At 38.2% G+C, this 17,620-nt stretch overlaps 1 protein-coding gene across 1 annotated transcript in view; it reads left to right on the plus strand.

The window, feature by feature from the left end:
* The first annotated feature begins 5,253 nt into the window (after positions 1–5,253).
* CPLANE1 (ciliogenesis and planar polarity effector complex subunit 1) overlaps positions 5,254–17,620 on the plus strand; it is a 57,891-nt gene continuing 45,524 nt past the window's right edge. Inside the window, exons 1-11 of the mRNA XM_062512924.1 lie at positions 5,254–5,334; positions 6,124–6,259; positions 6,444–6,563; positions 7,361–7,587; positions 7,963–8,069; positions 9,782–9,938; positions 10,681–10,784; positions 10,926–11,108; positions 12,474–12,720; positions 13,705–13,854; positions 15,102–15,859. Of these exons, the coding sequence (XP_062368908.1) occupies positions 5,254–5,334; positions 6,124–6,259; positions 6,444–6,563; positions 7,361–7,587; positions 7,963–8,069; positions 9,782–9,938; positions 10,681–10,784; positions 10,926–11,108; positions 12,474–12,720; positions 13,705–13,854; positions 15,102–15,859 (2,270 nt within the window). The remainder of the gene's footprint in view (positions 5,335–6,123; positions 6,260–6,443; positions 6,564–7,360; positions 7,588–7,962; positions 8,070–9,781; positions 9,939–10,680; positions 10,785–10,925; positions 11,109–12,473; positions 12,721–13,704; positions 13,855–15,101; positions 15,860–17,620) is intronic.

The following is a 17,620-nucleotide window of genomic DNA, read 5'->3' on the forward strand; positions in this document are numbered from 1 at the left end:
TCTTTACCTTGGGGATAAAGGATATTTTAAAAATATTTTCTTTTTCTTTGTTTCAAATAATGGGGAAAAGCAAATTATTTCCCCTAATTCATCTTAATGTGTTGTATCTTTTGAAATCAAATAAAGAAGTCAAAAAGTGTCTTTTCTATTTTTTTTACATGCACACAAGCACCAAATTGTATACACACCTGGGATCCCTTCCCTGCCCTGCTGCCCACGGGGCTCTGGATGCAGCCCAGGACACGTTTGGCTCTCTGGGCTGTGAGTGCCATGGCTGGGGCATGTCCAGCCTCTCACCCACAGCACCCCCAAGTCCTTCTGGGCAGGGCTGCTCTGGGTCTGTTCATGCCCAGCCTGTGCTGATACCAGGGGTTGATCTGACCCCAGGTGCAGCACCAGCACTTGGTCTGGTTAAACCTCCTCAGATTCCCATGGGCCCACTTGTCATCTGCAGACTTGCTGATGGTACATTCAATTCCTTTGTCATTAGGGAAGATATTAAATAACATTCCCAGTACCTGGGACTCCTGAAGGACACCACTTGTCACTGATGTCCATCAGTTGACCACTATCCTCTGGATGTGACCGTCAAACGAATTCCTTACTCACTAAACAGATCATAGATCAAACCCATGTCTCTTAAATTTAGAGAGGAAGACGTGGGGAGACCATCCGAAAGGCTTTACAGAAGTCCCGACAAATGCCATCCATAGCCCTTCATTTATCCACCGGGTCCTGTAGACTTAATGTAAATTCAGATTCCTAAGGTCATTACAAACCTGATCTTCCCTTGCAGTGGGAAGCACTTGTTCCCCCACCTTCCATCCTGCTGTCCATCAACTCAGGAGGTGTGGTAAGAGAGGTTCTCCCATTGAAGACAGGCAAAAATGTTGAAGAAGTTACCTCAGCCTTCATCTGTTAACAGTTTTCCATCACTGTTGGGGGGGGGGGGGACAGTTACACCTCCTCTGACCTTCATTTTCTAGTTTGCATACCTGTAGAACCCCTTCCTGTTATTCCTTATGTCCTTGCCAGGTTCAGTTCCAGCTTCCCCTTGGTCTTCCTCACCTCAACCCTACATAACCAATTATTTCTCTATACTCTTCTCAGGTTGTTGGAGTCTGTAAGTCAAGAGTCTCTGAGTTCTTCATAGAGAAATCATAGAGAATGCAGGGATTGAATTAAAACCTTTGGATGGATTGAAGTATATTAAGCCACTCACACATAAAGTAGAGGTGTAAGTTTAAATTTTAGAATAAGCAAGCAAGTTATTAAGTAAGCAAGCCTAAATTTTAAGTGCTTTTAGTGAGTAAAGGTCTCAGAGACCAGAGTAGAAGTGTGAATTCTAGTGAAGGTTGAAAAACAGTCCTAGGTACTAAGATGTTCCAGGAACATAGTTCTAGACACAATAAGACTATAGTAAGGATGTTGCTTACATTTTTCAGATAGAACAAGATAGACCATATGTGTAGTTTATATGTAACCTGGTGTGCTAAGAAACTGGAATTCTAATAGGTTAAAAAGTAGTGTTTTGAGTTTGTGTCTTTAGCATATTGGGAAGTTTGTATAGAAGAATCAATGCATTGGGGAGAGCATCACCTTTGCTTTTGCCTTTTTGCTTTTGCCTTTTGCTTTTGTACCTGCTCTCCTCACCATCATCATTGCCCAGAGAAGATAGCTGCAGCAGCAGCATCAGCCTTGCCAGGACCTTTGGGAGCAACTTCTGCTTCTATCTGGGACTCTATACCAAAAATTCTAGCATAAACTTTAATGCTTGTGACCCCTTGCCTTTCAAGACTGATGTGCCCTTGCAATAAACAACTTTATAGCAACTAATAGCTGCTTGGCTCTTTAAAAAGAAAACAACCACAACCTGACAAATGGCGCCCTGAGCACTGGAGAAATAACACACACCAGGTTCCCTGTCCTAGTTTCCATTATCTGTATTTACTTCTTTTCCTTTAGTCTGACCAGCAGTTCCCTAATCTGCCATCCTGGTCCCTTGCCTCCCTTGCTGAATTTCTTGTTTCTGAGGATTGCTAGGTTTTGTACTCCTTGGAAGACAAAAAAAAAAATCTGTTAGTAGAGAATTTTAATCCATCAGCCTCTAGGTTATGGGCAGGCCCAGCGTGCTTCCACTGCTCCACTGTGCTCCTCCCAGTGGCTCTCAAGGACATGGAATCCCCATCAAAGGGCCTTTGTCGAGATGAGGGGAGAATGTTGGAGAAGGAGGGCATCAATCCTGCTGCTTCTCACATGCTGAGTGGTCTACAGTGCCTTTACTACGAAATATGATTGCTCTAAAATTTTGCTTAAAGTACATTTCTTTCTCTCTGAACTACCACATACATTCTGGTTATTTTAAGCCAGCAAATGCACTTGGTGGAGTAATAAAAAAATTAAAATACCTTGTTAGATGAAAAAAGAGGTGAAATATTAGAATTAGCTTTTCTTCTTTGTCAGTGTTAAAAACTCCATACAAAGTATTCAAATAGAGGTAGTCCTGTCCTGTATGTCCTGGGAAAAATATTTGCTTCTTTCCATATAAAATATACCATCTTTAAGTATTAGAAGTTATCCTCTGCTAAGCTGTGTTTCATACCAAGGATGTAATACATTTACCAGTCTTAGTGCAGTTCTCTTCACACAAATAATGTCCAAAGTCCTACCTGATGTATTGAACTAAATTTCAGTATTTGCTTAAAAATATGTTGTGTTCAGCCACATTCTGTAATCTGTGATTACTAAACAGATTTCTATTTTCAGATTTGGAGAAATAACTGAAAAATTAGGAACAGACACAAATCACAGACTTGGAAGTCCAGCTTTTCTGGTCTTTTTTTCTCCAGTTAATGGTTTATTCCAGTTAATGGAAAAAAGGATCCCTCTGGCAACATTGCAAATTTATCAAAGTGGTAGTATTTCAAAGTGTATCACAAGCTACCTTTGGTATTTTTCAGATGACAGCAGGTAATTCCAGTATACACACAACCTTCTGTTTTCATAACACTTGCTCTACTTTTAGCTGGAGAAAGGGTAGGTTCTGTTTCCCAATTTAAATTTGGAAATATGTGGAAAACTGGAATCAGAGGGGAGAATGGTGGGTTATCGCAGTAGATGAAATAAAGGATAGTAATCACAGGGAAGTAACACAACAACATGAATGTGAACCATTGCTCATTAACAATATTATCATTATTTCTTCAATTTTTTTTCTTCTGTAACTTTCAGTCAAGACTGAGATTAGGGAAAGGTGGCAGAAGGTGGGAACACAGGTGAGTTTCAAAGAATAGCTGCTTCAAGGGTGTTTCTTCAAGGTCACGGAATACAGTGACAGCTTACTCTACTTGTATTTCACTTTGTCGTGGTTTAGCCCCCTCTAGCAAATAGCACACAGCTATTTCTCACTCCCATACCCCCTTTCATAGGATAGGGGGAACTGGAAAAAAGGTAAAATCCATAGGCTGATATAACCGTTTAATAATTGAAAAAAAGTAAAGTAATAGTAACTAAAAAGGGATGTAACAAAAAGAGAGGAATAAAAAAAATGAAACACAAGGCATAATGCAATTGCTCATCAGTGATTGGTGCACAGCCTGTCCCTGAGCAGTGATGAGTTCCTCTGGCCCAACTCCCTTGGGTTATATACTGAGCATGATATTCCATGGTGTGGAAAATCCCCTTGGCCAGTTCATGTCAGCCCTTCTGGCTGTGTTCCCTCCTGTCCTCTTGCGTGTCTGCTCAGATGCAGAGCACAGGACACTGAAAACTCTATATGTAGTAAGCACTATGGTGCAACAACTGAAGCACCAGTATGTTATCAACATTGTTCTGCTACATCAAAAACAAAGCATCCTACCAGCTACTTGGAAGAAAGTTAATTTTATCTCAGCTGAGACCGAGACAACCTAAATTCCAGGAATTCCTATATTGGATAGAGAAAGCTGGTCTCATAGAGCTATGTCTCCTGCTGTTACTCATGCTCCACATCTCCAAATACTGATGCTGATGCAAATTGTCCCCCAGGGAGCTGTAGGCACATGCCTTGTTGTGTCCAATCCACGGTGTCTGGCTTTCCCCACTGAAGGAGTCATGTTGATCGCCAAGTCTCCATAGTCAGTTTTCTTGACACATGACACTTTGCAGAACCCTAAAATGCTCTGAGTTGGAAGGGATGTTAGCAATCAAATAGTTCAAGCCCTGTGCCATATTCAACTAGACCAGGCTAGTCAGAGCCTCATCCAACCTGGCCTTCAGTGTTACCAGGGATGGGGCATCTTCAACTTCGGGTGACCGGCGCCAGAGCCTCACCACTCTCAAAGAATTTCTTTCTAACATCTAATGCAAATATTTTCTCTTTTAGTTTAAATCTAACTCCCCTTTGTCCTACACACCCTTGCAAAAAGTCCCATTCTCTTTTTTATAAGCCGCCGTTAAGTACCGATTTGCCTCAGTGAGGTTTCCACAGAACTTTATCCAGGCTGAACAAGCCCCGCACTCTCAGCCGGTCTCCCCGGGAGAAGCATTCCCGATTTTCGATACCGCTGAGCTCCTCCCGCCGGGAGCCGCGGGGCGGGGCTGCGCATGCGCTCTGCGCCGGCCCGGCCTGGCGGCTGCGGGTGCGGCTGCGCGGGGGGAGCGCGGGGCGGAGGGGCCGGGTTCCCTCAGCGCGCCGGCCCCGCCCAGCGAGCCGCGGTCCGGGCCGGCGGCAGCTCCCGCTGCTGGTGCCCCGGGGCAGGAGTCCGCCCCGGGGGCCGTCTCCGCCGTGACGAGCACGGGCGGCGCGGGTGGCCGGGTGGCGCCCGGCGGCAGCGGGGGAGGCCTGTGCCGCCCCTGGCTCCCCGCGCTGCGGTGAGCGGCTGGCCCCGCGCCAGGCCGGCTCCTCGGCCCTGCAGGTCCTGATCTCCGCCGGACGAGGCTGCGGGACGTTTTCCTCGTCTTGTGCGTTTTTGGAGTTCTTAGCAATGTATTTGAGGCTCTCTCTCTCAACTCCTTATGACCCGCACAGCTGAGCAGCACATCACCCGTGAGCGGCCCGGAGAAAATGTTTGGAAGCACGGAGAAGCATCAGTTGTCTTTCTGTTTTGCAGGAAGCTGCTAGAGATAGTAAAGATTTTGTGTCTGAATTCCTCTCCTTTGCACCTACCCCCAGATAACAAAAACCTCAGTTTTTTTGGGTATTTTGTCTTTCTTCAGTTCTTCTGTAAACGTGTGGAAAAGCCACTTTAATGGTTACCTGGAGGTTTAGTAAGAATGGAGATAAAGCTAGATGTGCTCATGTCTACGTGTATCAAGCAAAGAAAACCATGGCCTCGTGTGTCATGGGTTGGACAGGTAAGTGTAATAAACCTTTTGAGTTTTAGTTTTTGTAATACTTTGCTCTTCCATTTTTCTTAGGAGGGTGTATTAACAACCTCAGGAAGTATTTTGAGTGACCTTAAAAGTTAGAAAATAAATGTCTTTTATTGATATGAGGCTGGAGATTTAAAATTTCTCAGACCCATTGCAGAACCTTTTTTTTTCCTACTCCGAAGACCCACACCTTAGATGACATTGTTGTTTTGATGATTCTGTTTTTTCACAATATTTTTTACAGTACATTGTGGGAAATGCGGAATTTTTGTTTTTTTCCCATTTCATCCTGAATCTCTTGAAAGACATACTTTCTTAGATTTCTTTGATAAAATCACACTAAATTTTTTTCTTCTATGATTTTAATTTTAGTAGGTAGCAATTTAAGGCTGATTCCTTTTCTTTTTCTATTGAAGCCACTGGCAATTATCTCACTAAATTAAACACTACAAGACAAGATAGCTAACGTCCAGTTTTTGTGATTTTTAGCAGGTAGTTTCAGCGGTACTTTGAACTAGTTTTTAATAATGACTGTAAGATCAGTTTGGTATTTTGAAACCTGTGAATCAAATTCATCATCACTGTAAGTCCATGCTAGATGTAATGTATAAAGCAAATATACCAAATAATTAAATTAGGATGGCAGTTGCTGCCTTATTGTATTTTTGAAAATTATTTTTCCCCTAACATTTTTTATCTTTGCATTATTCTATACGCCTGTGCAGAAAATAGCATTTTAAAAAATTAAATGCTCTTTTATTCTTTCAATAGGAAAAAGAGGCTGTTTTTCTTCTAGATGGTAAACATATAAATGAAATTAACCTGGCGTCAGGGAAGACAAAGAAGAAAATTCCTTTGCTACAGTCATTGTTGAAAAATGTGGTTGTCTTAACAACATCAGGAAATGGTTAAGTATAATATCTTATGTATTATAACCTCGGGTTATTTTATTTGTATTTGTAACAGCCTAGAAAGGCAGATATCTAAAGGATCTGCCAATTCACTTGAAACTGTGGCTAAGACGGAAAAGAAGTAATTTTAAGAACTCCATAATAATATGCTTCGAAACTTCTCTCCCCCAACCAATACAGCTGCTTGGTTGTCAGGAATACTTACATCAGGAGATCTCTTTCTTTGGAATAGAGATCAGGACTTCTTGAAAATTGTACCAGCAGTTGAAGAGTCCAAGAAAGTAGTAGCAGCAGCACAAGGTAGGTTTTTTTTTTCAATTAATCCTGTGAAAAGATTGAATTAAGGGAAAGCTGTTTTTCATTCTTTTATGTGAGTAAAAACTGTGTTCTCACACTGGTTTACATTTGTATAATTTGTGTGCTAGCTAAACTTTTGCAAATATCATTTGAGTGGTACAGGTTTTTAATTTAGTAATCCCCAGTAAATAGTTTATTCATAGATACTGTAAGTATAATTTTTGTTGGTTATTTTTTACTGTAAAACCTTCCTGACTAGGTTATCAGTTAGGGCAGATGTACATTTAATGTAAACAGTATATGGATAATTTGAAGCTTATTCTCTAGGTGGGCTTTTTTTACAAATGCTATCTGGAAAGAATAAAATACAGACACATATTTGCAAACTTAAGTATCAAATATTGTTTTGTATTGGATAGCATCACTGATACCAGCTTCTAAAGTTAGGTGTTGCACAAGAAATTCTGTCATTTCAGGGAAGATCAATAGTACACTTAAGAGCTAAAACTAATCCATAGTAAAGCACTTAGGCAATCTCAGGAAACATCTCCAATGGTTAAGTGTTGTGGGAAAGATAATTCATAGGATGCATAGAGATGAGCATCCATCTGACTTTACTGCTGCCCAAGATCTGTTATCAGTGATGAAGCTGGAAATTAAAGAAAACTTAACATGGCAGCTTGGATTTCTTGTTATAGATGAGAAGACAAATTTCCTTTTTCTATTCTTTTTAATTCTGTGTCTAACAAAGGAACAGAAACTGTCCTGGCACATTGTTTTGTTTGTTTTTTTTTCTCCAGAGTGTTTAATGAGGTTGTACTTGTATGTATCTGGAGATGGCAGAAAGGTACTGTTAACTACTCCTACAGCATGTGCCTTTTTGTGGGAGAGCACAGAACATGAAAATACAGTTTCTGGTAAAAACTCTCCTGGGCGCTGGACACAAATTTTACCTGATGGATCAGTCATATTGCCTTCTACTGAAGAAAAAGAAATTGGAGTGGATGCTGCTTTCATACAAAATGAGGTAAAAAATAAAAAGAAATTGGAGTGGATGCTGTTTTCATACAAAATGAGGTAAAAAATAAACCCTAAAGCAGTAATTTTATTTCTTAATTAAATTAGAGCCACAAGAGCTGCAGTGAATTTTGAAAGCAACATCTGCCTCTTCGGCATTTTGTGTAGGCTTAATATTTTGGTTCGTGTTACATTTGATGACAATAGCCATACTTCATCAGATCAGAGTTTCTGGCCCACTTACATTCTTGCTGGCCTTTACATTTCTGAATGACAATATACTGTTATTTTATCTGATTTGTAATAGCTATTGAGGTAATGAAAGAGAATTTTGTGTGTTGCAAGCTTCTTGGGGTTATTTTGACAGTTTTCTCTTTTTTTAAAGGTACTAGGCGATTGCTGTTTGTGTTCTTTTGTATTTTACTCTGATGAGGGTTTGGTGTTCACATTTTTGATTCTTCGATGGCATGAAAATACCTTTAAAAATGTTAGGTAAGTTCAAAGGTATCTGAAGGTACAATGGTGTCAGGAATGCTTTAATTATTTTTTAGAGCTGGGATTCGGAGATGCAACTGAACACATTTGCATGGATGGTCAATTAGCCTATGATTATTAGCACCTACTTATGGTATGCCCTCTGTCATTTCAAAGCCATTCACCCCATCCTTTACATGTCCCTGGTATAATGTAATGCAACATTAATTACTTTATTAATAACATTAATGCAACACTATTTATTTACATATTCCATACTTCCATTTTTAGCTTACAGCTAGATAAAACTGTGTGTATTTACCATTCTGTGTGGGTAGTTATGTGTCCATATGCCTGTTGGCGCACACATGTGTTTTAGTTTCATAGTTTTTTGCATCATGATGATAGAATGTACTTTTCTTGTTTTTTCTTATATTGCTTATATATCTTATATTTTCTGATATTTCTTATACTGTGCAGATGTGTATGCCCTGACTACCTCTTCTTCTTTAATATGTGGATTTGTGTATTTTATTGGTTTTCTGTTGCCCTTTTTATTTCTTTTGCATGATATGAAGGTGTGCATGTGCATTTCTTTATCTGGGTTGGTACCAAGTACTGAAATAGTTATACTGGTACAACCACTTAAAAATGCCATTGAGTAATAATCTGGACCACGTCTATAGTCCATTCCTCTTCCTGGGTGACATATATGTCTATAAGTTTAGATGGATATGCCCTCTGCAGGTGTTGTTTGAATAACTTGCTAAAATTTTGCCCTGCATGTGATGATGTGGTACAACTGCTTTTGTTATATGATGTCCCTTTGATACTTAGCAATGATGTTGTCCTTGACCTGATCTTCAGTTTATCAGTGGCGCAGTAGTTCCTTTCTGGTACTATATAAAAAATGAAACAGAGCGTAATATAGCCAGTGCAGAAATGCATATTTATGTATCTAGCTAGCTATCAACATCATAGTAACTCCAGCCTGAAATTTTGTCTACATATCTCAGACATCTTGTCATATATTCTTATGCCAATTCATGCTTAGTTTCATTGCTTGCTGTTGTTTAATTCACTTTTTCATATTAATGCTCTTTTTTTTTCCCTGTCAGTTAGATGGCATACTTCAGGATAGAATCTTTCTTGTATATTCTGTCACGTTTTAAATTTTTTTAGGATCACAGAATGGTTTGGATTGAAAGGAACCTGTAAAGACCATATAGCCCAACTTCCCCACCATGGGCAGGAGCACCTTTCAGTAGATCAGGTTACTGGAAGCATAATCCAACATGTCATTGAACACTTCCAGCAATGTATCATTCACAGATTTTTTGTTCAGACCACATACTGTCAATTTTCAAATTCTGAGTATTCCTGTGGTGGATGGTATTACAAGATCTGAGGAAGCTGTTCCTAGCTAGAACGCAAGTGCCTCAGTTATATGTCATTGATCTGTATATATTTGCATATTCTAGACTTAGAGATATCATAAAAATCCCATCCCATAAAAATAATTCTTAGTGCTTAGACATAATTTTTAAACTTGTGTAAGTACAAAATATTTTTTTTCATTTGTAAGGCATATAAAGAAAAACAGTTTTTTGTTTTTAATAGCTCATGCTTTATATGGTTTTGTCTTGCATGGTTTTTTATTATATAGGAATAATCCCATTCTGCAAAATGGAATAACCACTTGGTTTTGTTATCTTTTTGTTGGTATTTAGTTCTTCACCATACCAGATCCAGTGGGTACAGCAGACTTGTTCTCTTGTTAATTTGGTTCCTCAGTGTGTGTCTGTAAAGTCAAGAGGAGCTCTGATGTGTGCATTTGCAAGAGATGGACTTCTACTTGCAGTAGCTGTAAATCAAACTGATCCAAAGGTATATATGAAGGTGCATCATTTAAGCTAAGAGTTCACTTTGAATGGAGTGGTAACAAGAATTTAAGAGCACAGTTTTAGAATGATTTCTCAGTACTCATAAGGGGACATGAAATTATATTTACATTGATATCCAAAGCAAAAAACTTTTACTACAACTCATAATTGTGTGTGGTGCTCACTTAGAAGTTGGTATAAGATTCTCTGTAATTTTTAAGGTGTAATAAAAAAAAATTCATTCCAGTTGCTGTATTGGATCTGCAAAAATTCTGGGTGATTCTCTGTCAAGCTTCAGCCTAACATGTTTTGGAGTTTCATTTCATAATGTTATTTTTGTTAACTCAGAGGTCAAATTTTAATGTACTTCTTAATGCAAATGATGACAGGGAATGCATGCCATTTTTTTTTCTGTACCTGGTTGGGATGATACAATCCTTCAAAGCTCTGCTTGTTAATTACCAGAAAGACTGAAGAAGAGTGATTTTATACTGAGTGTTTTAGAAAAAGTGATATTAAGAAGAATGTGGAATTAAGTGTATAATAGTCCTTAGTTATTTTTTCAAGTGTAGCACAACGTGTGGAATTCAATAAATGTACAAATAGTGAAAAATATTGAAATGCAATGTCATTTCCATGTATAATGATATTACCAGTACACTAAACGTAATGTGTAAGTTAGTTGTAGTTTTTTTACAGTAAGGACATTTTGATACAATTGTGATATCTTTATGTTTTCTTTCTAGGCAACTCAGGTTTTGTTTTTAAACACCTTGAATTTTGTAACTGTTTCGGGTAGTCTTAAAGGTTGTAGTAGCAAGAATAGCACAACCCCATCCAGGTTTATCAGGTCAGTAATTGGTGCTGTTTCTGCTGATGTTGTGGGTCTTTTGGTTTTGTGTTATGGTTGGTTTGTTAATTTTATAACTATCCTAAGCTCTGATGCAGAAGTTTGACACAGAAAAAATATTTTTTTACCTGCCCAATTTAGATCTTACTGGGTTGGCGATATGAGCTGGACTCCTGATAGCCTTTTCTTGGCTTGCATGTTAAAGCGTGGATGTTTGGTTTTATTGACATGTATGGGGGAATTGTTGACCTTAATTGCTTCTGGATGCTCTGTAGAATTTGGACCAGCACAGTTTATTCCATTTCATCCACTAATAACATACAGGTAAAAGAGTTTAAAAAGGTTTATACATTTCTGTCTTCTGATCTTACCTTATTTCTATCATATTTATTATAATTTTGCATAAGTGTTATCTTTCAGATTCGCTCTTTTGCTTTTCATGTGTCTTTCCAATCTGTTTCTCATTTATAGTTCTCTTCTATTGCTTATAATGCGTTTGTCATGATGAAAATTGACATTGTGACAATGTAAGTATACATAAAGTGATTTGTTTTCCTAGAAGTGTTTGTAGAAATGAAATTAAATTAGTAATTAAAACTAGCATATTTTTATGATATGAGAGAGAATTAAACTTGCAAAAGTATTAAAAGTACATGTTTATTTTAATCCAATGCTATTTTTCTGCTCATTACTTAATTTTATGTGTAGAAACTGATGTAAGGTATTGTAAATAGCGTATTGGCATGGACAAAAGGTTTTTTAGCTAGTTTTTAAAATGTTGCTTTGGGATTCTCCAGATCTAAATTCAGAGATTATGCTGCTGGGTGCACAGGAGAGCAGAAGGATCTTTGATAATACACTTTAGTATAAACTGAAAGTAACACTGTCTAAACAGAAAAAACAAAATAGAATCTAAACTTATTTTTTTTAAGTCTTACTAGCTTTGCATGACTTAAACCACATAGTGTGCAATTATAACAACCTGTTAAGACATTCTAAGCAGTATAATACCTTTCACTATCTGGTTGAAAGATAAGACACTAAAATATATTATAATATATGAATTATGATGACATATTGAATATATGCAGATACGTTTTTTCAAATAAACACAAACAATGTGGCTAATATGAGAATATATGTATTACATATTTTTCTGGAACTCAGGAGGGGTTTCTGTATAGGAAATACCTTTTTGAAAGAGAAGACTTAAGTGTTCATAAAATTTTTCAGTTTACTATCTGAAGTAACGCTAAAATCATCAGATTCAGATTTTCAAGGGATTTTTGTATTTCATATATGACTTTCTTAGCCCAACCCTTCAAATTTCATCTTCAAGCATTTGTCATACCAAATACAAGCTAGAAAGGCAAGTGTTATATAGAAATTTATATTCTAAATATGAAAAAATAGAATTATCACTAATGACATAATAAATGGATACTGAAAGCTGGTTTTAACATATTTGAATTAAAAGGAGTTGCTGTAGCAAAATACTGGCATCTTGCAAGCATAAATAGTGTCATTCAGAGTGCTCATCCTGCAAAAGTGTAGAAGGATCTTCCCTAGTATTCTGTAGGGACTTATTTGGATAGTAGATTGCATGGTATTACATGTTCTGAAATTATTCTGTTCATAATTATTACATGTATTAGTTGCTTCTTGATTTTTGATGTATTTCTATTTTAGACAGCACCGCTCTTGTCGAGATTCCAGCCAGTCTCTTGGTTCTTCTGATTCTGAACGTGATCTCCTGAGACAGAGATTCTCTGTTGCTTCACATCCAAGACTACCCTACCTCATTGTCTCTGATGGATACATGATAACACTGCTAAGATTTCCTTGCAACTTTTCACCATCAGGATTTATAAGATCTCTTTTGCTCGATTCAACCCAAAAGCTTGAAAACATCCGTCGGAATCTGCTGAACTTCAGGGTAAGGTTATGAGCTATTTCGTAAGTTTTAAGTAAAAAATTTCATGAAAAAGTATACAAGTACATTTGAATTATAAAGTTGTTTAAGTGACATATTGATCTGCAAGGCAGTGAGTACAGATTTCCTGAAATTTTATTCCTTTGATGTCTGAGTGATTTTTCAGGAAAATGTGTGAGTGGGACAGTCTGAACTGTCACTATATTAGTTTTCTGGAACTGTAAAAGGAACAGGGATTACTGTATTTGTAGAGTTGACTGGGAACGTTGACAGGCATTATGCTACTCTCATCAACTCACCCGTTCAGAGTGATGCAGAAAGAATTATGTATATCCTCTATAACTTAGTCCCTATGGTACTGCATACATTTGTCCACTGGGTCTTCAGTCAAGGGTGGCAATTAAAGCTTAGTTAAAACATATCTGTTTAATTTTCTGTCACTTCTGAATTAAGTCAAGTCTGGGAGAAGGGAATCCATCGAAGGAAGAGGTCCTGCAATTGTTGCTGACCACGTAAGATACAATAGATAGTTAGTTTAGAGTATTTGTGTTTGTTGATAGAATGCAGCTTCTCTTCAAATTCAGTTTCTAATCTAATTTTTGGAGAAGTGACCTATCATGGTATTCTTGAAAAAGCTAGAATACTGAGCAAAGTTTTGAGGACTTACAGAGATGTTATTAGTAAAAATGCAGGAAAACACTACATCCAGGCAGATTTCTAGGGCTTTTTCAGACATCAAGAAAGCAGATTCTTTCAATATGTTGTGAATGGAAGTTGTCTGGTGTGAGAGAATTCTTCTTCCCCAAAGTATGGTCAAATGGTAATTTGTTTCTGTGCAGTAGATGCTTTCTGATCTATTCTCCCTGTCTGTCTGGGACTTTTAAACTGAAGCTTTTTATATCAGTAACCAGTTTAATTGACTTGTTTAGAAACTGTCTGTCTTGTTGAAACTGATAATATGTTTTCTGTTATTGTTATTTCTTTTAGTGTAAAGGGAGATCTCGGTACTTACGATCACTGTTGTCTTTAAAATCTAGTCTTTTAAAACAAGTTCAAAACCAAAGCTCTATCTTTTCCACCATTCCAAGATTCCTGGAGGAGGACACAACAGAAATCAATGAGAAAACCATGGAACTGGTACTTAATAGCATTTTTCTACTTAGGATTGTGAATTTATGGAAGTTAAAGGTATTTTAAAAGGAAATAACAGGGGGTGTTTTAAAAAAAAAGTTTATTTATACTAACTAGTGTTTTTAAAATTATTCAATATTCTCGTTTTCTTTATAGGCATGAGGAATATGCTTATTTTCTCAGACTGATACTTGATTTTTATTTTTAAGCAAGTTATTTTATTCAGCATGTTTTGACTTTTTAAGAATATCTGCCAGTATACCTATATATCAGTTTATTGTGTTTCAATACATAGAATGATTTGTGTTGGAGGACACCTTAAGGATTGTCCAGTTCCAGCCTCCTTTCAGGGTCGGGGAATTAGACCAGATTGCTCAAAGCCCCATCCAGCCTTGCCTTGGACACTTAGTGTGTAGGGAAGCCACAGTTTCTCTGGGCAGCCCATTCCAGAGTCTAAGCACTTTCAGAGTAAAGAATTTCTGCCTAATATCTTATCTAAGCCTGCCCTCTCTCAGTTTAAAACTGTTGCCTCTTGTCCTATTACTGCTTGTTCATGTAAAAAGTCTCTCTCCTGCTCTCTTGTAGCGTCCTTTATGTAATAAAAGGTGCTGTAAGTTCTCCCTGGAAGCCCAATACTTTAGCTTCACTTTATAATAAAATGTAACCTTAGATATTAGATATGCTGGGGCTGTAGACAATTTAGTAACAGTCTTAATAAGTAAGATACTTAACTTTATCCTGAGTTTTAGAGGATTCTTTAACCAGTTCCAAAATGTGTATTTGTATTTTGAAAGAGCGGCCCTGTGATAGTTATTGAACAGCCTTTCCCAACTTCATTTCATGCTTTTGAGTTTTGGTTTGTTCTTTGAAACTTTTGAGCTTTTACTGAATGACTTTTATATCTTACAGATATCTGGTAAAATCTCTGTCTTGTACTCTAGGCTTAATGAAGGAAGGGGTTTCACTTTCTGGTGTAAAATGTACTGCTGTATTGGCAGTATAATTTTGTTGTTAGGTAATTTAATTTCTGTCTGCCCAACTGTTTTGCAAATAACAATACATAATTTGAGATTGAGATGAAACTGCAGTTTATTAAATGTACTAGCATTTTAGCAAGGTAATTAAGCATAAAAATTTCATTTATGAGACTGACTAAATGGTGATTCTTTGCAGTCTGTATGTTCTCACTTGCTTGCTCTATCTCTCTCAATGAACTTGAATTAAACTGTTGATTTTTTGCCTGTTTGATTTAGGACCATGAAGAAGAATCAGACAATGAAAAGCAGTTTTACAATAGCTCTTCCGGCCTCTATAACCAAAGAATCTATTCATCTATTGCTAAAGCTGATGAAGGCTGCTTAGAGTTCGCATCAATGTTTGATACCATCCACGCAGAAGATGATTTTGAAGAGCAAGATAAGTCTTCATTGGAATTATATTCCGTTCAGAAAAACCTCCTGGGTGCATGGCAGATAGGGATTTCAAAAGATATGGAAGAGAAAGATGCATTACTGAATTACACAGTGAATTGCATTATCCATTTTTTCAGCATTGTTCAGTTTGTGAAGTGTACTTTGCTAAACCAGGATGCATCTTTAAACAAGTCTGTGAAGAATACTCAGTGGATGCATTGTGTCCTGAAATATTTTCAGCAGTGTTTGGCTGCCTTGTACTGGCATTCAAGAGCCAGTGTGACTGGGCATGTGGCAAAGCTGACATTAGAAACTTTAAAACTGATGCTTGTACAGCAACAAGATCAGTTGTTCTCAAAAAACCTTTTGGCATGCTTCTGTCTTTTGAAAATGGTTTCTCACACCCTAAGCAGAGTGTGTGTACTACAGTATGAGAATTTTTTTGCATCTCCTGACAGTAATACTCTTGTGGAACTTGACTCACTCGCTGTGCCTGTTTTCTTAATTCTTGATGACAATACTACTCAGCAGTTCAGCTCACTGAAATCTCTGCTTAGAGAACATCCTCGAGTAAACCATGATGCAAAATCAGAAAAAAGGTATGAATAAGCTTTGCACTGGGAAAAAAATGTACAGCAACACCAGCCATCATAGCTTTATGAAAGGCAGGTCCTGCAGGACCAACCTGGTCTTCTGTGACAGGTGACCTACTTGATCGATGAGAGAAAAGCTGTGGATGTTCTGGGTATTGTCTTCCTGGACTTCAGTAAAACCTTTGACATAGGCTCCCACAACTTTCTCCTGGAGAAATCAGCTGCTTGTGGCTTAGGTAGAAGCGCTCTTTGCTAGGTTAAGATGGATTAATGGCTGATGACTGGGCCTAGGAAGTGGTGGTGAGTGGAGTTACATCCAGCTGCAGTCAGTCTAGTGTTCCCTAAGGCTCAGTACTGGGGCCAGCCCTGATTAATATCTTCATCAGTGAACTGGGTGAGGGGATCAAGACCACCTTCAGTCAGTTCACAAATAACACTACATTGGGTAGGAGTGTTGATTTGCTGGAGGCCAGAAAGGCTCTGCAGAGGGATCTGGACTGGCTGCATTGATAGGCTGAAGCCAGTGATGTGAGGTTCAACAAGGCTGAGTACCAGATCCTACCCTTGGGTCACAACAAGCTCATGCAGCACCACAGGCTGGGGTAGAGTGGCACCACTGGCTGCCCATGAGCCAATTTGTGTGCCCAGGTGGCCAGAAATGGCCCATGGAATCCTGGCAGCAGAACCAAGTGACTGTTCTGTACTTGGCACTGGTGGGGCAGCACATCAAGTCCTGTGTCCAGCTCTGCACCCCACAGTTTCTGAAAGGGTTGTCAAGTTGGACCAGATTGCCTGGGAAGTGGGCTGAGTCTCCATTCCTGTAGGTATTTAAAAGATGTTTAGCTGTGGTGTTTAGGCACATGGTTTAGAAGCGGGCTGGGCAACGTTAGTGGTTGGAAACAATGATCTTAAGGGTGTTTTCCAACCTAAATGGTTCTATATGATGGAACAAGAATTGTATGAGTTAAAAGTATAATTAAATATCCTTTTGTTTCTTTTCCTGCCTTTTACTCTATGGAAAGGCATGATAAACAATTAAAGCATATAGATTAAGGCTCAGATCTGTAGTTGAATATAGTTTGGTTATGGTGACTAAACTATCACTGCAGATCAGTTTGGAGATAACTGATGGGTTGACAGCTGACACCAGGCCTGGTAGTGCAGCATCAGTCCAGGTATTGAAACTTTAGATGCTTTAGCTGTCTCTTGTGTGTTTCACTCTTTCCTAGTTGCAAACTCTATGGAGCATTAGTCTGCTTATATGCAGTGTATCAAATGTGTCAGCAAAGTTTTTATTCATTATGGATGTAGTGTCTCAGAGCAGTAAGAAGAATCCATTTGTGGAAGCTTACTAAACTGTTAGAGCTATTTCTTCCATACACATAAATTGGTGTGCTGTTCAACTTTTGGAAAAGTATACTGTTATCACTGGAGTTTTTCCGTGCTGCAAAACTCCAATCAAAGTGTGCTATTAACATGAGCAGGCTTCTTCTTTTCTGGACATTTAGAACCTAAGTAGCATTATATAGCTCATGAATTAATTTGTACTACAGTAAAAGGTATTTCTTCAGTGATCCTTAACTATAGTACTGTCTTCACTGCAAATCTGATATGCAATTTGCAGTTGTCTCAGAGAAGATAATCCATATTTTTTTATTAATTTTGCTCCAGGTGCTAAGCACTGTGCATATGCTGACTCTATGTGTCAATTATGAACCCAGTAGTACTTCAAGATACAGATGTGTTGCAGTTTCGTGCAAGCTTTTT

Source organism: Cinclus cinclus, chromosome Z (genome assembly GCF_963662255.1).
Source record: "Cinclus cinclus chromosome Z, bCinCin1.1, whole genome shotgun sequence".
Taxonomy (NCBI): Eukaryota; Metazoa; Chordata; class Aves; order Passeriformes; family Cinclidae; genus Cinclus; species Cinclus cinclus.